This window comes from Pelophylax lessonae (genome assembly GCF_965119305.1).
Source record: "Pelophylax lessonae genome assembly, chromosome: 7".
NCBI lineage: Eukaryota > Metazoa > Chordata > Amphibia > Anura > Ranidae > Pelophylax > Pelophylax lessonae.
In genome coordinates this window covers 291,168,271-291,193,346 of record NC_138774.1, presented here as the reverse complement: position 1 = coordinate 291,193,346, position 25,076 = coordinate 291,168,271, and the positions used below count along the sequence as shown (strand labels likewise).

The following is a 25,076-nucleotide window of genomic DNA, read 5'->3' as shown; positions in this document are numbered from 1 at the left end:
AGTAAAAAATAAAAATCACAATAGCTAATAAATAAATCTCCAAAGGGCATAAAGTTCACTTGGGTATAGCGTTGAATAACTGAGTATTTATCAGTCAAACTATTACAACACTGAAAACTGAAAATGGCCATGACTGTAACGGGGTGTATTATGCTGGTACTGAGGTGGGTAAAGGCAAAAAAAAAATAAAAAATTAGGAAAACAAAAATTCAGGAAAATTTTTAATTACTACTGGTATCATTTAGATATATTTTTTAAAATATTATTTTGTCTAATAAAAAAAACAAAAAAAAACAAACAAAAAACAATACAAAAGTATAGTTATGTTTCTAGTGCAAAGCATGGAAAGATTCCTTCCTGCCCCCCAAATTATTTTTTAATTGAGTGTATCTTTTTCTGCATTAGTAAAAAAAAAAAAAAAAAAATTGAATATGAATTGAATATATGAATGAAATAACATGACATAACTGAATTTATGAAATTAACAAAAATAATGCAAAGATTGGCAAAAAAAATGGGAAGTAGATAAAGGAGTTAGGGTAATTAGGGTTAAATAATGGTTTATAAGGGATTAAATAGGATTACATTTATTTAATTTTCCTTTTTTTTTTTTTTTTTGCAAGGTCAGCGGAGCTCACATTTTTTTTTTTCAGCTCAAAGGACAAAGCTTTTATCTGCTCATAAGTGCTACAACCAAATATTTTAATAGGAGCCTCTGTCAGATTTTCAAGTGGTTAATTTACTTATCTAATTAGGCATCATGTCTAAATCCGGTCTTTTAAAGCTGACCTCCAAAAAAGATATCAAAATGCACAATTTATTTTAAATGAATATATACTGTGTATATATATATATATATATATATATATATATATATATATACACACACATACACACACACAGTATATATATATATATATATATATATATATACACATACACACACACACAGTATATATATATATATATATATATATATATATATATATATGCGCACACACACACACACACACACACATACATACATACACACACACTATATTACCATAAGTATTGGGACGCCTGCCTTTACACACACTGGTATCCCAGTCTTAGTCCGTAGGATTCAATATGGAGTTGGTCCACCCTTTGCAGCTATAACAGCTTCAACTCTTCTGGGAAGGCTGTCCACAAGGTTTAGGGGTGTGTCTATGGGAATGTTTGACCATTCTTCCAGAAGAGCATTTGTGAGGTCAGGCACTGATGTTGGACGAGAAGGCCTGGCTCACAGTCTCCGATCAAATTCATCCCAAAGGTGATCTATTGGGTTGAGGTCAGGACTCAAGTCAAGTTCCTCCACCCCAAACTCGCTCATCCATGTCTTTATGGACCTTGCTTTGTGCACTGGTGCACAGTCATGTTGGAACAGGAAGGGGCCATCCCCAAACTCTTCCCACAAAGTTGGGAGAATGAAATTATCCAAAATGTCTTGGTATGCTGACGCCTAAAATTTAAAGGTGCCTTATTTAAAACACAGTCCTTTTTAAATGATCATTTCCCTGAGGAAATTACGTGGTTAGCGACGCAACACGTCGGGCGGAGCCGGGTGACGTCACTTCCAATCCCGAACGAAAACCAGAATTTAATAAAAAGAACACAATATTTATCCCAAGCTTTTTGTATAATGTGAAAGAAGATGTTACACGAGTAAATAGATACCTAACATGTCATGCTTTAAAATTGCGCACGCTCGTGGAATGGCGTCAAACTGTGGTAAATTCAATAGGCTTTGTTTGTAACGCCTTTACAGGTTACTGGTTTAGAGTTACAGAGGAGGTCTAGCATTAAAATTATTGCTCTCACTCCCACGTTCCTGCCGATACCTGTGTGGTGCGAATACTGTTTACGTGCGCGACTTACGTATGTGTTCGCATCTTGTTTTCACAAAGGGATGGGGGCACTTTAATTTTTTTTTCTTATTTATTTTACTTTTTTTTTTTACGCTGTCCCTTCATTTTTTTTTTTTGACCACTTTTTTTTCTATTACAAGGAATGTAAACATCCCTTGTAATAGAAATAAGGGTGACATATATAAATAGTAGTAGTAGATACTCTTTGATCACTTCTATGGCGACGTCATGATGACTTCACTTCTGGTCAAGGCTGGAAGTAAATTTTTTTCTTTTTTTTAAGCAAAAGATTATAAAAAAAAAAAAAAAAATTTTAATCTTTTGCTGGTAAAGGTAAAGAAGAGATTTGGGGTCTTTTTGACCCCAAATCTCTCCAAAAGATGACCTGTCACCCTTTTTTCTATTACAAGGGATATTTATATTCCTTGTAAAAGGAATAAAAGTGATAAAAAATAAATAAAAATTAGCGGACAGTGTAAAAAAAAAAAAAAAAAAAAAATTATATATATATATATATTGATCGCCTATGGGAGCAGCCGGCTGCACCGTTGGGTCATTTATCTGGCTGATTATTTCTCATGAGCCATGCGGAATGGTTGCATGACATAGCCGGCTGCGAAAAACAATATTATTATTATTTATTATTTCCAGGTACTTATATAGCGCTGTCAAATTACGCAGTGCTTTACATATACATTACATCTTCAGTCCCGGTGAACCACTTGCAAACCACAATATATATTTACGTATTGCGGTTGGCAAGTGGTTAAATAGCCGGCTTGATGCCTGTCTTAGTGGCGGGTGTGCATGCCAGCGCGCGCACGCACACGGGCACGAGCATGGCTAACAAGAATTTGTGTACGTGCACGAGCATTAGCATGGCTAACAGGGATTTTGCGCTTGTCTGATCACCTTACGCTTTTCCTGACCTTGCACAGCAACCCAGACTGGCCAAGTCAACCATAGAGGCTTTTCCACCTGAACATGTGCAAAAAGAGCCCTACAGAATTCTATGAGATGGCTCGGATAGATATTCCGGCCCCATTGAGGTCAATGGGGTTTTATGACATCAGGTGGAGAAGCTGGTTCAAAAGATCCAACCAATGTGGCCAGAACATGATAAGTATAGAGCAGGGGTCTTCAAACTATGGCCCTCCAGTTGTTCAGGAACTACAATTCCCATCATGCCTAGTCATGTCTGAGAATGTCAGAGTATTCCAATGCCTCATGGGATGTGTAGTTCCGCAACAGCTGGAGGGCCGTAGTTTGAGGATCCCTGGTACAGCTTTAGAGAAGGGAGGGAGAGCTACTTCCACACAGTGGGATGGGGGCAAAAAGTAACTCTTTATTTCGAAGTTTCCCTACTCTTTAAATTAAAATTGATGGAATCACCTCAATACACACCTATTTCTAAGGTTCCTCACCATTTAAACCCTTTGAGGAAGGTGTAAAGCCGAAACGCGTCAGTATTTGTCATGTTGTCACCGCTATCCATGTTGGAATAAAGTATTTTACTTGGAAGACTTTTCGTGTGCCGGCTTTATTCACATAACATTTAAACTCTTTAAATCTACCCATAGAGTACGAACTCCACCGAACCCAGCAATGGGTTAAAAGGCTCCTTGGTCTCCTATAACTTCTATATTAAAATAATAAATAACATGACTGCTCGCCTTCACCCTGTATTACCCTCAGCTCCCTTACCTTAAATGCCAACCAGCCACCATAGCATCGTCTGCAGAATTTGCAGCCTCATATGTTGTAGGCAATTGTAGGTCGGAACACCTGCAGGGAAAAATAATGAAATCAGTCGCTGAAATGGTTATTTGGAAGATTGTTAATTTATGCTAATGTTATGCTGCAGCTGGCAAATAAATGACACACGATGTGAAAAGTTTAATACCGGGTGGATGTGTTAAAGGGCAAGGAGAAAGTGTGACTAGATAAGGTCGTGGTTACAGCTCAAGGGTGGATTTTTAAGAATAAAGGGAGAAGATTTTGCCGAAAAAGTAAACCGTTGCTGTATTTTATGACATGACATTCATTTATTGATCCAGACTTGTAAAGATACTGAAAGGTCAAAAATAAAAAAGTTGAATAAGGCAGAAGGTTAGTTGCTGGTTAAAGAAACCCTTTGGCCAACATTGAGGTTGAAGGTTCAATTGAGGTTCCGTTCCTGGAAACTCAAAGAAGGTTTTCCCACAGTTTTTTGTTTTTTTTTGTTATCCGCGGTGGTCACAACTACAACGAAAAAACCTGATAAGTGAACCAAAAAATGCACTTAGGGGTGTGCTTAGTCCACCCCCCGAAGGGGTAGGACCTCTACCCTGATCCCCCAGAACACAAGGCTCCTGACAGGGACACAGGTTTTCCAATGGTCTGCCTAGCCAGAAGGCCGAGCAGACCCCGTTCTTCTGGGCAGCCGAAGCTGCACCCGAATACTAGGTCGAGGTGCTCTCCCGAAGAGAAACCCCCCAGGGACAAGGGAGGAAGGAACCAGAAGGCCACACATTCTGCCCCCCTAGACTTCAGGGTAAGCCCAAGAACTCACACCCTCCAACCGTGAGAAAAAAAAACCACACACATAAGTGAAAAGTGACAAACGTGTGAGAGAAATAAATAAGTGGCCAGGCATGGTGCACTGGCCGGGCCCTGAGGCCTGGTAACAAAAATTGCCCCGGACTATAGTCAAAAGGCCCAGCCCTAACAGGCGCAGTGCAGAAAAAGTGTTTGGAGACTGTGACCATGTGGCGGTTCACACATTGGGGTCCCACACCCAAGTGTTACCAAGAGCACCTCTGGGGTGACCACTCCCAGAGGGCACAGACACTGGGGACTCTTTGCCTTCCCAGCCCATGGCCAGCCAAGGTAGCACACTCAGACCAGGAGGTAATGGACCCTTCCAGCTTTCTCAGGGAGAATTTACTCCCGGCCCCCAATTCCGCTCAGGTGCTCCGGTTTCAGCTCCTGCCGATACTAACCTTTCAGGTCCCCATCACTCCAGCAGGTTTGCATAGCCGCCACCCAACCCTGGTCAGGTCAGATGACAGCACGGCGCCCCCACTGGATCACTGATAAGAACAGATACTACGCTTGATCTTAGCCAAAAGGCCGAGAAGCAAGGTTTTCCCACTGGTGCTATATCAAACCAAGCTCCCAAGAACCTGTAGGGCCCGAGACTTCTGTTTAGGTTGCATTATGAATCCATAAGGTGCTAGCTCACTAGGTAAGTAGGGGAGATTGGATGCCTGAAATATATTCACCAAATCTGAGTAGATTTGTACAGCATACCAAGAGATCTAGAAGAAATGGGTAGATAACATGTTGACTCCTTTTTTTCTAAGATTACATGACGTGACTGCAAAAGCTCTGGGAAGTTACATTGTAATATAATTGATCAAGTTGAAAAAATAAACATTTCCATCAAGTTCAACCAAAAGACAAACATACATTATAAATTTACTAAAGCTGGAGGGTGCAAAATCTGGTGCAGCTCAAAGCCTTATTGAAGCCTTATTGAAGAAACTGAAGTTAGAAGTGAATTGGCTACCATGCACAGCTGCACCAGATTTTGCACTCTTCATTTTTAGTAAATCAACCGCCTTGTATCTTCAGAACCCTAAAGCTGCAGTAATCCAAAGAAAGGCAAAAAGCTTTATAAAGCATTGTCCAATTTGCTTTGAAAGTGAAAAAGTCCTTCTCGATTCCTTAAGGCAATTTGATATTCCCTGGATCTCCAGTCTACAATTTTATTAAGAGCTTTTTATTATTTGAGAATTTAGAAACACATAAAGAACTTTTTTGAAACAATCTACTGAGGTAGCCAGGGGCAGACTGGCAACTTTCGGCCCAGGGGGCAAGTACAAACTAGAGACCCATGGTGCAGCGACTCAGCGCCCCTCCCACTCTCCCTCTTCCCGTCCTCCTCCTGACCCCCATTCCAGGCTGAGGCTCTGCTCCAGCTATTCTCCAATCACCGGCTGAATCTGGGTTCCCAACCTGCCAGCAGGGCGCGGTTGGGGGGAGCTGGGACAGCTTGGTTGCGGCTGGCCAGGGGAGGAGAGTCTCCAGTAGGGCATGGAACCGGCCTCTGCTCAGACACAGATTACACCATCCTTGCTAAGGGGGGTCTGCGCTTTATCCTTGTCTTCATCCCTCACTCAGTAGGTCAGTGGCGGGGACTTATTACTTCTTTCCACCAGGAATCCTTTAGGCATGTCTGTGGCAGAAGTGATGCAGCCTTTTTACAGGACATCAGAGCAGCCCAGGGGGCAATTGCCCCCTGCCCCCTGGCCCAGTCCTCCCCTGGAGGTAGCTAGAATCAACTCCTGTAGAACAGTGGTTCTCAACCATCGGCCATGGCCACCCTCCTCCTAGGCCTCTAGCTGCAGATCACCTAGCCTCCCACAGTACCTCCCAGGTCCCACAGTGCAACCCAGCCTCCATGTCAAATGTCTGTGAATCCTTGTGGATCACCAACTCAGGTTTCCACAGGGTGCCGAGTCTAAGCCCCAGCCTGCTTCTTCACCAAGGCCCTGATGGTGGGAAAGGACTTGAAGCAAGCTGGTTGTGACCCCCAGGTACGCCCAGCTGAGAGTGTAGAGACCACTCACGTGCACAGAGTATGGTAGGAGACAAAGGAAAATCCAGGAAACAAACCAAGGTCAGGATGAGCAGTAGGCAAGCACAGACGGTAGATGAAGCCGGGGTTGGTACACGGGAAGTCAGACACTGAATACATGTAATAGCAGACACAGGAGCTCAGAGAACTGGGAAGTTGCTCAGGTAACGCAGGCTGCACTCAGCATGTCTTATATAGAGAAGGCCACTGGGAGGTGGGCCAATGATGGAAAGAAAAGGAAAAGAAACCCACATAATAGCAAGCAACACCCATAGGTGAGTACAGAAGGCAAACAACACATGTGAAAGGAATTACAGATCTAGGAGAAGCATTGGAGTAGGGAGGTAAGAATTACACAAGCAGGAAAACTGTTTGTTAAATGATGACACTCCCATAGTGGTCCACAGTAGCCCTCAATCAAGGTGCCCCCAGGCCTCCTAAGAACCCTCAGTCCCCGCAGTGACCTGTCAATCTCCCATAGAGCCCTCTAACTTGCCGCAAAGCCTCCAGCCCCAATATTCCCCCAGCAATGTCCCACAGTAGTGCCCCCCAGCACATGCAGTGCTCTGCAGTTACCTCCACTCCAGCCTCCTAGAGAGCCCCCTCCAGAGATTACTTTTCCCACAGTTGCTCCAGCTTCCTCCAGAAACCTCATCCCCTACAGGACCACTAAGTCTTCTTCCCCCAACCCCCTCCAGAACCCCCATTCCCTTACAGTGATACCCAGCCCTGTCAGAACCTCAATACATATTTTGTATTCCAATGCCTTTATTGTGTGAATATAAACTTTTTTGTTGGGGCATGGAAAGTTTTGGAAGAATTTAACAGCCCTGGTCTCAATAAGTCTGAGAACCATTGCTGTAGAAGACTATCCAACATCTTCAAGTTATTTCTCGGAATACTGTTTTTGATATGAAGAAGAAGTTAAACCTTTTTTTTCCCCTTCAGGCTCAAAGAATGACCCTTGTCTTCTGCAAAGACCTTAAATCAACAACTTTTCAAAGTTTGCTAAATGGATCATTAATATATTTGTACTAGGTGGTCATATCCCTCCTCTAATCGCTTCTTCGAGGGTGAACCAATTCAGTTGAATTAAACTTTCAGTTCTCCACGACCCCTATTAACTCGTTTGCCCTTCTCTGCACTCTCTTCAGTTCCACAACATCTTTCCTGTGAACTGGTGCTTAAAACCTAACTGTATTTTCGAGATGAGGTTTTACTAATGTAGAGGTGCAAGAATATTTATTGATTAATAATTATTACGATGTCATGGTGGATGCAGCCTCCAAAACACAGTGCCCGATTGTCATCGCGACTTGCAGTCTCATAAGGCAGCGTTAAATTATAGTTTCCGACACACATGTGCTAAATAGAGGACAACCAATGTGCCTCCAAAACACATGGTTCTCAGGTCCCCCAAGGACCCAAATTACCATTGTTATCAAATGAGGACAATTTTAGGTATTCAGTTATATGTTTATGTTGGGAGACTGAAGCCATGAAGAACGACCAGACGACTTCTTCTGGGCACAGTGCCTGATTGTCATCATGACTTGAAGTCTCAATAGGCAGCATTCAATTATGGTTTCCGACACACATGTGCTGAGAAGATGACAACCAATGTGCCTCCAAAACACATGGTTCTCAGGTCTCCCAAGGACCCAAATTACTATTGTTAACAAATGACGACAATTTGAGGTATTCAGTTATATGTTGGGAGACTGAAGTCCTGAAGAAGCTGCGTAGACTACGTAACGCATAGGCGATCCCTACCGTGTAACTGTGACCTCAGCCTTGTTTTTATGGATTTTGGGCTATTTTGTTGCCCTTATGCTATGATAGGTTTTATATTTTAAGAAATTTTGTAATAAAGATGTGATGTTTGATATAATCTTTGTGTCCATCGAAAATAATGCGAGTTATTAAGGGGTCGTCATTTAATGCCCGGTTTCGTCACCAGACGACTTCTTCTGGGCACAGTGCCTGATTGTCATCATGACTTGTAGTCTCAAAAGGCAGTGTTAAATTATGGTTTCCGACACACGTGCTTAGAAGATGACAACGAATGTGCCTCCAAAACACATGGTTCTCAGGTCCCCCAAGTACCCAAATTACCATTGTTAACAAATGACAACAATTTGAGCTATCCAGTAATATGTTTATGTTGGGAGACTGAAGCCCTTAAGAAGCGGCGTAGACCACGTAACGTGTAGGCGATCCCTACCGTGTAACCGTGACCTCAGCCTTGGTTTTGTGGATTTTGGGCTATTTTGTAATAAAGACATTTTATAATAAAGATGTGATGTTTGATATATATTCTTTGTGTCTATCAAAAATAACGAGCGTTATTAGGGGGTCATCATTTAACGCCCGGTTTCGTCACCAGAGGTTTTTTTCCGGGCCAGCATCCATAGACCCTGCAGCACACCCCAGCGCCCCTCACCATTACATACAGTACAGGTAGTGCTTGGGGTGACGGAACTGCGTTCCCGCTGAAAAAAAGTCCTGGCTATTGTAAACTAGGAACTAGTGCAAGGTACATTACAGTCGGTCATAAAGCGTGGTACCTGGTGTGGCGGACGGTGCTCCGGGAGTGAGGGGGTTGATGATCTTACCCCCCCCCCCATCGGTCGGTGTCATGAAGGTATCGGGACCAAACCTGCATTATGGAGACCCACTGCATGGTATGGGAGAGATGGAGTTAACAAGTGCACTCATGAGGTCCACACTAGATGTGGGTGAGCATAGGCTCCAGGTATGGATAATTTGCATGCACTTACATTGGTCCAGTTTGGACCAATATAACCTCACATATTCCATACCTGGTCCATGCCCCTGAAAGCTGGAAATCACTGTAGCTGTATGCCTAGTTCAGCTTTAACTATTACAAGCCAATAGAACGTGTCTATATTACTAATGCAAAATATGCAAAATGTAACAAGGTTAAATCTCTGCATCTTCTACTGGATATTATTAGTGGTGTACCTGAGTGCCATGAGTATATGTGCTCTTAATTATTTTATTACTGCTTCAGAATCTTTCCATCTGTCACTTCTGCTCTGCTGCGGGTTTTTTTATTCCCATACATGCCATCCACCTAATAGAGATAGCTGGCACCAGAGAGGCACCCCAGATGGCTCAGACCAGAGAGCATCGCACAGCTCAACATATTTTTCACGAGTCTCTTTTGGAGACCGGATACTCTTTTGGTTCTGCATATCCGGAAGCCTTAAAACAACTACTAGTTTCATTGCCTTTTATTTGTTTTCAAATAATATTTTCATATTTTTTTTTTTTTTTTTTATATCTCTGGGATAGCTAACAATTTTATCAAGAATATTTTCAGCGTTGTTATTAGATAAATTGATATAGGACACTAAGGTTGGTGGTGGCCAATGGCCATATTTTTGTCTACCCCTCTTAACATTTGCTAGGCCGTTCCTATCAATGGAGAACCTTGTTTTATGATCTTATTCTTGTGGTCCCTCAAAAATATCCTGCTTCTGTGGACACTAAAGAGAGACAGTCATAGTCTCTGTAGAGTATCTCTTACCTTGTGTTTTTCTGCCACCCTTCTGTCCCAAATGTAAAATCCTGAATGCAAATGGCACCCATATTGAAAAGAATACAAGATTTTACCCAGCCCACAGTAACTCTGATGTGATTGGGGGGGGGGGGCTTCTGATGTAAAAGGGGGAGTCTGATGTGAAGGGGGGTTCTGACTTGAAAACGGGTCTTTGATGTGAAGGGGGGAGCTCTGATATGATGGGGGCTTCTGATGTAAAAGTGGGCAAATGTGATAGGGAGTGTCTTATGTGGGGGAGGGTCTTTGATATAAAATGAGGGACCAGTGATGTGAAAGGGGGACTCTAATGTGATGTGATGGGGAGGGGGGCTTCTGATCTTCTGATGTGAAAGGGGGAGTCTGATGTGAAGGGGGGCTCTGACTTGAAGTGGGCTTAGATGTGAAGGGGGGGATTCCTGATATGATGGGGGCTTCTGATGTTAAAGGGGAAGTCTGATACGAATGGGGGGCTCTGACTTGTAACAGGTCTTTGATGTGAAGGGGGGAGATTTCTGATATGATGGGGGCTTCTGATGTGAGGGTGGGAGTCTGACATAAAAAGGGGCGCTCTGACTTGAAACGGGTCTTTGATGTGAAGGGGGGAGATCTGATATAATGGGGGCTTCTGATGTGAAAAGGGGAGATTGAAGTGAAGGGGGGCTCTGGCTTGAAAACATGTCTTTGATGTGAAGGGGGGGGGATATCTGATATGATGGGGGCTTCCGATGTGAAAGGGGGAGTTGATGTGAAGAGGGATACTGACTTGAAACGGGTCTTTGATGTGAAGGAGGGAGATTTCTGATATGATGGGGGTTTCTGATGCGAGAGTGGGAGTCTGATGTAAAAAGGGGTGCTCTGACTTGAAACGGGTCTTTGATGTGAAGGGGGGAGATCTGATATAATGGGGGCTTCTGATGTGAAAAGGGGAGATTGAAGTGAAGGGGGGCTCTGGCTTGAAAACATGTCTTTGATGTGAAGGGGGGGGGGGATATCTGATATGATGGGGGCTTCCGATGTGAAAAGGGGGAGTTGATGTGAAGAGGGATACTGACTTGAAACGGGTCTTTGATATGAAGGGGGGAGATTTCTGATATGATGGGGACTTCCGATGTGAGAGGGGGAGTCTGACATAAAAGGGGGGGCTCTGACTTAAAACTGGTCTTTTTTGTGAAGGGGGTCTTGATGTGAAGGAGGGAGATATCTGATATGGGGGGTTCTGATGTGAAAGGGGGAGTTTGATGTGAAGGGAGGACACTGACTTGAAACAGGTCTTTGATGTGAAGGGGGGAGATTTCTGATATGATAGGGGCTTCTGATGTGAGAGAGGCAGTCTGAAGTAAAATGGGGGCTCTAACTTGTAACGGGTCTTTGATGTGAAGGGGGGATATCTGGTATGATGGGGGCTTCTGATGTGAAAGGGAAAGTCTGAAGTGAAGGGGGGCTCTGACTTGAAATGGGTCTTTGATGTGAAGGGGGGAGATTTTGGATATGACAGGGGCTTCTGATGTGAAGGGGAGAGTCTAATGTGAAGGGGGGCTCTGACTTGAAATGGTTCTTTGATGTGAGGGGGGAGATATCTGATATAATGGGGGGCTTCTTATGTGATAGGGGGGTAATGTTATAGGGAGCGTCTAATGTGGGGGAGAGGTCTCTGATGTGAAATGGGGGACCACTAATGTAAAAGGTGGATTCTGGCGTGATGGGGGGCTTCTGTTATGAAAAGGTCACTTGCCTGATGAAGGGGCTCTGCTTGGCTCCTAAACGTTGCCGTATGTTTTCCATGTGACCGTGAAAATAAAGCTTTGGACCCTTTTGAGGAATCCTTGGTGTGCTGATGACATTTCTTCACTTTGATTGTCCACGGTTTCCAGCCTATAGTCATTACAGCGCCCAGCTTTACTGAACAGCCATTTTCTTGAACGTGTGCGTGGGGAATATCGCCTTTGGACTGATGTGAAAAGGGAACTTTGATATGACGCTGACTTCTGATGTGTTGGGGGGCTTCTGATATGCAAGGGAGGACTTCTGATTTGCTTCTTTGAATGTTTTTATTGATTAATTTAAAACTGATGCAGACTGAACCACTCATCTACTATATTTTGCCTCTTTGCAGGTGAGGAAGCGTTGACCATGTACATGGACAAAGGTCGTCTAGATCGTCACATTGGAAATGGAACTCAGAGTGTAGAGTCATTGCATCATTTGGCATCATCTTATTTTGTAGACAGGGATGGAACCATGAGAAAACTTCATGAGGTCCAAATATCAACAGGAGCCATCAAGGTACGGTATTACTGAGTGGGATCGAAATAAAATGGAGCTTAAAAAGGAATTAACTAATGGACTAATGGAAGAAGCGTTTATTAGAGAAGGTTTCTAGTAAGTTAGAAGGTGTTACAAATACATAGGTAGAAGAAGGTAGAAGAAGGTCCAGCAACTCAGTATTGCAAAAAAAGTTACAAATCCATCAAGATAAAGAGGAGAATCAAAACAGAAAGGTTTGACGCGTTTCAGCCCCCTTACTTGGCCTTAGTCAGTGATTATGACTAAGGCCCATTAAAGGTGCTGAAATACGTCAACTCTTTCAGTGTTGGATTCCCCTGTTTATCTTGATGGATTTATAATAAAGACTAAATGGTTTTCATGCAATACTAAGTTGCTGGACCTTCTTCTATCATTACATTATTGGACCGTGTGTGTAGTGGGGGCCCTGGCACAAGTATTTAGCCTTATCCAGTAGTGCGCATTAAAGGTGCTGAAACACATCAACTCTTTCTGTGTTGGATTCCCCTGTTTATCTTGAAGGATTTATAATAAAAACTAAATGGTTTTCATGTAATACTGAGTTGCTGGACCTTCTTCTATCTATACATTATTGGACCGTGTGTGCAGCGGGGGTCCTGGAACAAGCCTTATTCAGTAGCGCGCATTTGCAATATGGGTAGTAGCACCATGGTTGTTTACTTTACAAATGCATAAGGGTTGATTTTATCAAGCCAAATAGGCTGTTCACTTTACAGGAAGGGGAATTTTCCCTTAGCTTAGGTGATGTGGTGAAAATTCACTTTGCAAAGAATACCCAATCACATGCAAGGAAAAGAAAAACAAAACAAAACAGTATTTTTGCTTGCACATGATTGGATGATGGAAGTCACCTCATTCACAAAGTCTAAGGGTAAATTCCCTTGCAAAGTCTATTTTCCTTTAGTAAATTAACTCTATAGAGCTGAGTGAGCACATAAATATTTGTTCCTCTACTGATTCTATCAAACCAGGCTTAAAGTGGAAGAAAAGCTATCTATTCTTGTTTCCTCCCCCTACATCCTTCCTATCCTGCCTAACCTGGATAAAAAAAAAGCTGTGTATGCTTATCTATTCTTAATTCGCTCTGGTCATGTGATGATGCAGCACTGGGTCAGGGAGCGCTCAACAATGGCTGGAAATTCCAGGAGCCATGACGACACCCATAGGCTCCCATGTTCCAGGCATTATTGGCGTGCCCTCCTCTCCCCTGCAACAGCCGCTCACTGACACAAGAGAGCTGGATCAGGATAGGAAGGAGGAGGAGGGAGGAGGAGGGAGGAGGGAGGGAGGAAGGAGGAAGGGAGGAGGAAGGAAGGAGGAAGGGAGGAGGAAGGGAGGAGGGAGGAAAGGGGAGTCATTTTAAAAATTAGTTTGACTTTTCTTTCACTTTAAACTTTGCTAATTCAGTCCCTAGGTCAGCAAATCACCAACGCTCTTCTGGTGTTTTAAAGTGTATGCAAATGCATTTTTTTTAGGAAGGAGGGGGGTTCTGTTTTGTATAAGGTAGGGTTAGATCCTCTAAGTTTATAATGCCATCTGTATGCCCCACTGAGGACAGTCCCCCCTTTATTTGGGCTGGTCACCAAGATAGAAAGTAATGGGAAACCCAAACATTCTAGATTGTCATCAGAGCTATAAATTAAGGAAAGTCCTTCAATGGGGACACCTGTTCCTATGCTAGCTTTCCTCCAGGAAGTACAGAAATTCCTTGGAGGGGCACAAAAGCAAAAATAACTTAATATTGATTTTAACACTTCCCCGCTCTATCCCAAGCTAAAAAAAAAAAATGTTTTGCAATTGCATGCACTTTTAACGACTTTGTATGCAAGTTAGGAAGAGGTGATGGTGGTGGATGAAACTAAAGGATGGGCAGGAGAAGAGCTTTATGGTAAACTTGGTTGGCTTTTTCCCCTGGTCCACTCTACGCTTATTCCCCTGGTCCAAAAAATATACGAATAAATCCCAGTATACTAAACATGAATAAAAACAGTGCAGCGCACTAGATAAGTACAAATAAATGCTCATAAAAAAGTCGAAGAAATAAGGTGTCCGAAGCAAAGATCTTAAATGTGATAATTATCACTTCAAGGTGCAATAGTATATGCGACAATAATCACTTCAAGGTGCAGTAATGTATATCACTCGTGAGTCACCGCCATCCCCAGATAAGTTGGGCATTCACCAGATGGTAGGGCTACCATTACAGTAGCTGGAATGCCTTAAATGGACATGACCTGAATCCCAACACAAGTATCCAACTGGGAATTAAGCTGTCACGATTACTGGGTCAGGCTCAGAGTCCAGTCGCAGTAAGCAGCAGCACAACCGTGGTCAACAAGCAGGGTCTGGTACACAGTGATCAGCCGGAGTGAGGGAGCATGCAGAAGAGTAGTCGTAGTCATAGCAGAAGATCGGTGCACAAGCAGTGAAGAGCAAAATGGCAGCAGGCAGAGGCGTAGTCCTGGAACGTAGCTTGAGGTCAGTACACAAGTAGAAGATTCGGGAGGATGAAGCACACAAAGCTAGATCTTGGCAAAAGCACAATAATCTGGTATCAGGAAGTTCTCAGATCAGGCTTAAAGAGGAAGTTCAAAGGAGTGGCCAAAGGTTCAGAGTTCACTGGGCAAGGAAACTAGACAAGGTTGGTCACCACAGAGTTCAAGAATGCATAGGTATCAGCTGCTGGATAGCTCAGCAAGAAGAAGCACCGCCAGAAGCAACCGAGGACCTGGGTTTGGATCTGGGCCCTGACAGAAGCAGCTCAGCAAGAGCCAGAAGGTACAATCATAGTGTAGTACATTTATTAAAAACAATAAAACCAGTACAGCAGAGGGGACATCAGTCAATAGTCACTCTGATGAATTTCATCCAAATGGATGTGGCTATTTGGCACTGATGTCCCCGCTGCTTTGCGATTCCGGGTCGCCAGCAGCAATTCATGTGAGTGTTATGTGGCTTTTGTTTTGTACTGGTTTTTTGGTTGTTTTTAATAAACGTACTACACTTTGATTGTACCTTCTGGCTCTGAGTGTCTTCATTCCCAGTTGGATGCTTATGTGGTGATTCGGAGGCGGAGGTCCCTCTTCCATTCGATATACAGGTCATGTACGTTTAAAGGCATTCCAGCTACTGTAATGGTAGCCATAACCATCTGGTGAGTGTCCAACTTATCTGGTGATGGCGGTGACTCATGAGAGATATACATTACTGCACCTTGAAGTGATTATTGTTGCATAGACTATTGCACCTAGAAGTGATAATTATCACATTTAGGATCTTCGCTTCGCTTGGACTTTTTATGAGCATTTATTTGTACTTCTCTAGTGCGCTACACTGTTTTTATTCATGATTAGTATATTAGTATTTATTCATATATTTTTTGGACCAGGGGAGTAAGCGTAGGTTGGACCAGGGGAATAAGCGTAGATTGGACCAGGGGAATAAGCGTAGGTTGGACCAGGGGAATAAGCGTAGGTTGGACCAGGGGAATAAGCGTAGGTTGGACCAGGGGAATAAGCGTAGGTTGGACCAGGGGAATAAGCGTAGGTTGGACCAGGGGAATAAGCGTAGGTTGGACCAGGGGAATAAGCGTAGGTTGGACCAGGGAAATAAGCGTAGGTTGGACCAGGGAAATAAGCGTAGGTTGGACCAGGGAAATAAGCGTAGGTTGGACCAGGGAAATAAGCGTAGGTTGGACCAGCGGAATAAGCGTAGGTTGGACCAGCGGAATAAGCGTAGGTTGGACCAGCGGAATAAGCGTAGGTTGGACCAGCGGAATAAGCGTAGGTTGGACCAGCGGAATAAGCGTAGGTTGGACCAGCGGAATAAGCGTAGGTTGGACCAGCGGAATAAGCGTAGGTTGGACCAGGGGAATAAGCGTAGGTTGGACCAGGGGAATAAGCGTAGGTTGGACCAGGGGAATAAGCGTAGGTTGGACCAGGGGAATAAGCGTAGGTTGGACCAGGGGAATAAGCGTAGGTTGGACCAGGGGAATAAGCGTAGGTTGGACCAGGGGAATAAGCGTAGGTTGGACCAGCGGAATAAGCGTAGGTTGGACCAGGGGAATAAGCATAGATTGGACCAGGGGAATAAGCATAGATTGGATCAGGGGAATAAGCCAACCAAGTTTACCATATGTTGGTTGGGTACACCACTTTAGTGTTAGCTGCCTAATTCTAACACACAGCGCAGAAATTGTATTATTGTATTTAATATACTAAACATGGTTGGTTTATGCCATTGGTTCAATCTGCAGCCTATAATCAAATCCATGGCCACCATCCTATCCAGCTACTATAAAGGTCTAAAGAAGTTCACAGAATGGATTGCACCAAGAGGGCAACAACTATTTTTATTTTATAGAAAACAAAATTCTGAAAAGTAATCTCAAAATGCAACAGTTTCAGACCAATGACAAACATTCTATGAATAACACTCAACTGAGCAATGACTTTCGGTTTAAACCCCAGACGTTACATCACGGAAGGAACGTCATCGGACATCTTCAAGACTTCACAAATATATACAAAAAAGATACAAAGAAATATTAATATACACTTTTTGCCATCATTTTTCATGAGCTGAACTCAAAGATCTAAGACTTTTTCTATGTACACAAAAGACCGATTTCTCTCAAATATTGTTCACAAATCTGTGTAAATCTGTGTTAGTGAGCGCTTCTCCTTTGCCCAGATAATCCATCCACCTCACAGGTGTGGCATATCAAGATGCTGATTAGACAGCTTGATTTTTGCACAGGTGTGCCTTAGGCTGGCCACAATTAAATGCCACTCTAAAATGTGCAGTTTCATCACACAGCACAATGCCACAGATGTCCCAAGTTTTGAGGGAGTGCTATTGGCATGCTGATTGCAGGAATGTCCACCAAAAGCTGTTGCCCGTGAATTGAATGTTCATTTCTGTACCATACGCCATCTCCACAGACATTTCAGAGAATTTGGCAATACATCCAACCGGCCTCACAACCGCAGACCACGTGTAACCACACCAGTCCAGGACCTCAACATCCAGCATCTTCACCTCCAAGATCATCTGAGACCAGTCCAAGACTTCCACATCCAGCATCTTCACCTCCAAGATCATCTGAGACCAGTCCAGGACTTCCACATCCAGCATCCTCACCTCCAAGATCATCTGAGACCATTTCTGCACAAACTGTCAGAAACCGTCTCAGGGAAGCTCATCTGCATGCTCGTCATCCTTATCAGGGTCTCCATCTGACTGCAGTTCGTCGTTGTAACCGACTTGAGTGGGCAAATGCTCACATTGGATGGTGTCTGGCAGTTTGGAGAGGTGTTCTCTTCACGGATTGTGACGGTATTCACCGTCACTAGAAGTGAAGAACAGATACTTAATGGTTTGAATTACTTCAGATAGGACAGTAATATTTGTCATCAATATCTTCATATAGAAATATGAAGATTTATTTCCACTTTACACTGGGAGACTTAGACTGTTAGACCATTGCCATGAAGTCTGCCTCCTAGATGTGTATTCTGTGTGCTTGTCTGTGAAAGAGACACACAGACTGTCATTGACAGGCTTCCCTATTGTTTGTGTATTGAAATAGAATGTGGATTGTGTCTGTCCCATTGTTAAATATTAATGACCTCACATTGTTCTGTCCAGATGACCAGATAATTAGTTTAGTTCCTGTATACACTTTCATCTGCATATGATACAGTAATCAGCCGAGGGGAGGGATTGTGTACACTGTATGGGAATGACTGAGTGTAAAACCCTGTTTCTATTGGATTGTGAATGTCATGTCCTGTCCCCAACAAGGTCCACCTGGGCGGTAACCTTGTGGGGGAAAACTGTATAAAAGAGCAGCTGTACTATTAAAGTTTGAGTTATACTTCACCCTCAATCTAGAGTCCTGTCTCGCATTGGGGGAATATGCTGCAAGGGATTGCTATGTCCCTCATACTCCTTTGGATATTCACAAAGCTCTTGTAAGAGCTTGTGTAAGAGCTTGTTCCTGCTGCACTCTCTGGGGAAAGAGAGGTTCACCCACTGGAACCTGGAGCCTTGTCGTAGGTCAAGGATGGGTAGGAGATGGCGAGACCCTAACCAAGCTGCGGCGGTTCGTGGGGTCTGACGTGGTTATGGTGTCTGGTGGAGTGCTTGGAGCCCTCGGGAAGCACTAGGAGCATCCGTCAACGGAGGTACCCAGTTGGGGTGCCGGTTGATCCGTTACACGGATGAATCCTGGTATTCTTAACTCTTTGAGTTCAGCTCATGAAATTGGGGCACAAACAAGTGTTGCGTTTATAATTTTGTTCAGTATACTAATGTAATAAGACCTTTATGGTAAACTTGGACCATTCTGCAGCCCATAATCATGGAGTTACTGGATTATACATGGAGCAATCAAAATAAACCATGACCACCATCCTATCTAGCTATAACTATAAAGGTCTAAAGAATCACAACATTTTTTTTTTTTATAATTAAAAAATGGAATTCAGAAATATAATCCTAAATTCCAACAACAAACATACCACGAAAAAACACTCAACTAAGCAATGACTTTATGTTTAGAACCCAGACGTTACATCATGGAAGGAACACAATTGGACATCTTCAATACTTCATAAATATGAAAAATAGATACAAAGAAATAAGAATATAATAGAACTGCCATTACATTTTTAACATCAGTCATCACAAGCACAAAAGATCTGTGCAGAATGGTCCCATACTGAGAAAGCATTATGCCGAGTATCTCCAATAAAAATATAAAAAATAAATAATAAATGGTCCCCAGTCATAAGAACAAATATAAATCCAGATCAATTGTAAACCTTTTAGGCTGCAAAGTATTCAGTTTAGAAATCCATTGTGTTTCTCTTTGTTTCCGCTTTAGTTTCTGATACCACCTCAGCCTAATTTATTTATCTTGTCTATCACCATAAATCTAAACTCTGAAATGGGATGTGAACATGGTATGAAATGCTACTGGGAGATGTATCTGTTTACCTCTAATAGAATATTCGTGCTGTGCAACTTTTTTTTTTTTTCCTTTTTTTTTTTAATGCTTTCTCCTATATTTATACTAATAAATCACACAAAAAAAAAAACCAAAAAAACCCCAAAAAAAAGAAAAAAAAAAAAACCAACAATCTTTAGAACCTGTTTACAACTACAGACCCACAATGGATTGCCCAATACAGAACTACAGACCCACAATGGATTGCCCAATATGTCCCCATTCAAAACTATAGACCCACAATGGATTGCCCAATATGTCCCCATACAAAAACTACAGACCCACAATGGATTGCCCAATATGTCCCCATACAAAACTACAGACCCACAATGGATTGCCCAATATGTCCCCATACAAAACTACAGACCCACAATGGATTGCCCAATATGTCCCCATACAAAACTACAGACCCACAATGGATTGCCCAATATGTCCCCATACAAAACTACAGACCCACAATGGATTGCCCAATATGTCCCCATACAAAACTACAGACCCACAATGGATTGCCCAATATGTCCCCATACAAAACTACAGACCCACAATGGATTGCCCAATATGTCCCCCATACAAAACTACAGACCCACAATGGATTGCCCAATATGTGCCTAATATGCCCCATACAAAACTACAGACCAACGATGGATTGCCCAATATGTCCCCATACAAAACTACAGACCCACAATGGATTGCCCAGTATGTCCCCATACAAAACTACAGACCCACAATGGATTGCCCAATATGTCCCCATACAAAACTACAGACCCACAATGGATTGCCCAATATGTCCCCCTACAAAACTACAGACCCACAATGGATTGCCCAATATGTCCCCCATACAAAACTACAGACCCACAATGGATTGCCCAATATGTCCCCCTACAAAAATACAGACCCACAATGGATTGCCCAATATGTCCCCCTACAAAACTACAGACCCACAGTGGATTGCCCAATATGTCCCCCTACAAAACTACAGACCCACAATGGATTGCCCAATATGTCCCCATACAAAACTACAGACCCACAATGGATTGCCCAATATGTCCCCATACAAAACTACAGACCCACAATGGATTGCCCAATATGTCCCCATACAAAATTACAGACCCACAATGGATTGCACAATATGTCCCCATACAAAACTACAGACCCACAATGGATTGCCCAATACAGAACTACAGACCCACAATGGATTGCCCAATATGTCCCCATTCAAAACTATAGACCCACAATGGATTGCCCAATATGTCCCCATACAAAAACTACAGACCCACAATGGATTGCCCAATATGTCCCCATACAAAACTACAGACCCACAATGGATTGCCCAATATGTCCCCATACAAAACTACAGACCCACAATGGATTGCCCAATATGTCCCCATACAAAACTACAGACCCACAATGGATTGCCCAATATGTCCCCATACAAAACTACAGACCCACAATGGATTGCCCAATATGTCCCCATACAAAACTACAGACCCACAATGGATTGCCCAATATGTCCCCATACAAAACTACAGACCCACAATGGATTGCCCAATATGTCCCCCATACAAAACTACAGACCCACAATGGATTGCCCAATATGTGCCTAATATGCCCCATACAAAACTACAGACCAACGATGGATTGCCCAATATGTCCCCATACAAAACTACAGACCCACAATGGATTGCCCAGTATGTCCCCATACAAAACTACAGACCCACAATGGATTGCCCAATATGTCCCCATACAAAACTACAGACCCACAATGGATTGCCCAATATGTCCCCAAAGAAAACTACAGGCCCACAATGGATTGCCCAATATGTCCCCCTACAAAACTACAGACCCACAATGGATTGCCCAATATGTCCCCCTACAAAACTACAGACCCACAATGGATTGCCCAATATGTCCCCCTACAAAACTACAGACCCACAGTGGATTGCCCAATATGTCCCCCTACAAAACTACAGACCCACAATGGATTGCCCAATATGTCCCCATACAAAACTACAGACCCACAATGGATTGCCCAATATGTCCCCATACAAAACTACAGACCCACAATGGATTGCCCAATATGTCCCCATACAAAATTACAGACCCACAATGGATTGCACAATATGTCCCCATACAAAACTACAGACCCACAATGGATTGCCCAATATGTCCCCATACAAAACTACAGGCCCACAATGGATTGCCCAATTTGTCCCCCTACAAAACTACAGACCCACAATGGATTGCCCAATATGTCCCCCTACAAAACTACAGACCCACAATGGATTGCCCAATATGTCCCCCTACAAAACTACAGACCCACAATGGATTGCCCAATATGTCCCCCTACAAAACTACAGACCCACAGTGGATTGCCCAATATGTCCCCCTACAAAACTACAGACCCACAATGGATTGCCCAATATGTCCCCATACAAAACTACAGACCCACAATGGATTGCCCAATATGTCCCCATACAAAACTACAGACCCACAATGGATTGCCCAATATGTCCCCATACAAAATTACAGACCCACAATGGATTGCACAATATGTCCCCATACAAAACTACAGACCCACAATGGATTGCCCAATATGTCCCCAAAGAAAACTACAGGCCCACAATGGATTGCCCAATTTGTCCCCCTACAAAACTACAGACCCACAATGGATTGCCCAATATGTCCCCATACAAAACTACAGACCCACAATGGATTGCCCAATATGTCCCCATACAAAACTACAGACCCACAAAGGATTGCCCAATATGTCCCCCTACAAAACTACAGACCCACAATGGATTGCCCAATATGTCCCCATACAAAACTACAGACCCACAAAGGATTGCCCAATATGTCCCCCTACAAAACTACAGACCCACAATGGATTGCCCAATATGTCCCCATACAAAACTACAGACCCACAATGGATTGCCCAATATGTACCCATACAAAACTACAGACCCACAATGGATTGCCCAATATGTCCCCATACAAAACTACAGACCCACAATGGATTGCCCAATACGTCCCCATACAAAACTACAGACCCACAATGGATTGCCCAATATGTCCCCATACAAAACTACAGACCCACAATGGATTGCCCAATATGTCCCCCTACAAAACTACAGACCACAATGGATTGCCCAATATGTCCCCATACAAAACTACAGACCCACAATGGATTGCCCAATACGTCCCCATACAAAACTACAGACCCACAATGGATTGCCCAATATGTCCCCATACAAAACTACAGACCCACAATGGATTGCCCAATATGTCCCCATACAAAACTACAGACCCACAATGGATTGCCCAATATGTCCCCCATACAAAACTACAGACCCACAATGGATTGCCCAATATGTGCCTAATATGCCCCATACAAAACTACAGACCAACGATGGATTGCCCAATATGTCCCCATACAAAACTACAGACCCACAATGGATTGCCCAGTATGTCCCCATACAAAACTACAGACCCACAATGGATTGCCCAATATGTCCCCATACAAAACTACAGACCCACAATGGATTGCCCAATATGTCCCCAAAGAAAACTACAGGCCCACAATGGATTGCCCAATATGTCCCCCTACAAAACTACAGACCCACAATGGATTGCCCAATATGTCCCCCTACAAAACTACAGACCCACAATGGATTGCCCAATATGTCCCCCTACAAAACTACAGACCCACAGTGGATTGCCCAATATGTCCCCCTACAAAACTACAGACCCACAATGGATTGCCCAATATGTCCCCATACAAAACTACAGACCCACAATGGATTGCCCAATATGTCCCCATACAAAACTACAGACCCACAATGGATTGCCCAATATGTCCCCATACAAAATTACAGACCCACAATGGATTGCACAATATGTCCCCATACAAAACTACAGACCCACAATGGATTGCCCAATATGTCCCCATACAAAACTACAGACCCACAATGGATTGCCCAATACGTCCCCAAAGAAAACTACAGGCCCACAATGGATTGCCCAATATGTCCCCATACAAAACTACAGACCCACAATGGATTGCCCAATATGTCCCCATACAAAACTACAGACCCACAAAGGATTGCCCAATATGTCCCCCTACAAAACTACAGACCCACAATGGATTGCCCAATATGTCCCCATACAAAACTACAGACCCACAATGGATTGCCCAATATGTACCCATACAAAACTACAGACCCACAATGGATTGCCCAATATGTCCCCATACAAAACTACAGACCCACAATGGATTGCCCAATACGTCCCCATACAAAACTACAGACCCACAATGGATTGCCCAATATGTCCCCATACAAAACTACAGACCCACAATGGATTGCCCAATATGTCCCCCTACAAAACTACAGACCACAATGGATTGCCCAATATGTCCCCATACAAAACTACAGACCCACAATGGATTGCCCAATACGTCCCCATACAAAACTACAGACCAACAATGGATTGCCCAATATGTCCCCATACAAAACTACAGACCCACAATGGATTGCCCAATATGTCCCCATACAAAACTACAGACCCACAATGGATTGCCCAATATGTCCCCCATACAAAACTACAGACCCACAATGGATTGCCCAATATGTGCCTAATATGCCCCATACAAAACTACAGACCAACGATGGATTGCCCAATATGTCCCCATACAAAACTACAGACCCACAATGGATTGCCCAGTATGTCCCCATACAAAACTACAGACCCACAATGGATTGCCCAATATGTCCCCATACAAAACTACAGACCCACAATGGATTGCCCAATATGTCCCCAAAGAAAACTACAGGCCCACAATGGATTGCCCAATATGTCCCCCTACAAAACTACAGACCCACAATGGATTGCCCAATATGTCCCCCTACAAAACTACAGACCCACAATGGATTGCCCAATATGTCCCCCTACAAAACTACAGACCCACAGTGGATTGCCCAATATGTCCCCCTACAAAACTACAGACCCACAATGGATTGCCCAATATGTCCCCATACAAAACTACAGACCCACAATGGATTGCCCAATATGTCCCCATACAAAACTACAGACCCACAATGGATTGCCCAATATGTCCCCATACAAAATTACAGACCCACAATGGATTGCACAATATGTCCCCATACAAAACTACAGACCCACAATGGATTGCCCAATATGTCCCCATACAAAACTACAGACCCACAATGGATTGCCCAATACGTCCCCAAAGAAAACTACAGGCCCACAATGGATTGCCCAATTTGTCCCCCTACAAAACTACAGACCCACAATGGATTGCCCAATATGTCCCCATACAAAACTACAGACCCACAATGGATTGCCCAATATGTCCCCATACAAAACTACAGACCCACAAAGGATTGCCCAATATGTCCCCCTACAAAACTACAGACCCACAATGGATTGCCCAATATGTCCCCATACAAAACTACAGACCCACAAAGGATTGCCCAATATGTCCCCCTACAAAACTACAGACCCACAATGGATTGCCCAATATGTCCCCATACAAAACTACAGACCCACAATGGATTGCCCAATATGTACCCATACAAAACTACAGACCCACAATGGATTGCCCAATATGTCCCCATACAAAACTACAGACCCACAATGGATTGCCCAATATGTCCTCATACAAAACTA

The 25,076-nt window shown here is 43.3% G+C and overlaps 1 protein-coding gene across 1 annotated transcript in view; it reads left to right on the top strand.

The window, feature by feature from the left end:
- BRINP1 (BMP/retinoic acid inducible neural specific 1) overlaps positions 1 to 25,076 on the top strand; it is a 312,079-nt gene that overhangs the window by 175,105 nt on the left and 111,898 nt on the right. Inside the window, exon 4 of the mRNA XM_082263342.1 lies at positions 12,189 to 12,358. Coding sequence (XP_082119468.1) covers positions 12,189 to 12,358 — 170 coding nt within the window. The remainder of the gene's footprint in view (positions 1 to 12,188; positions 12,359 to 25,076) is intronic.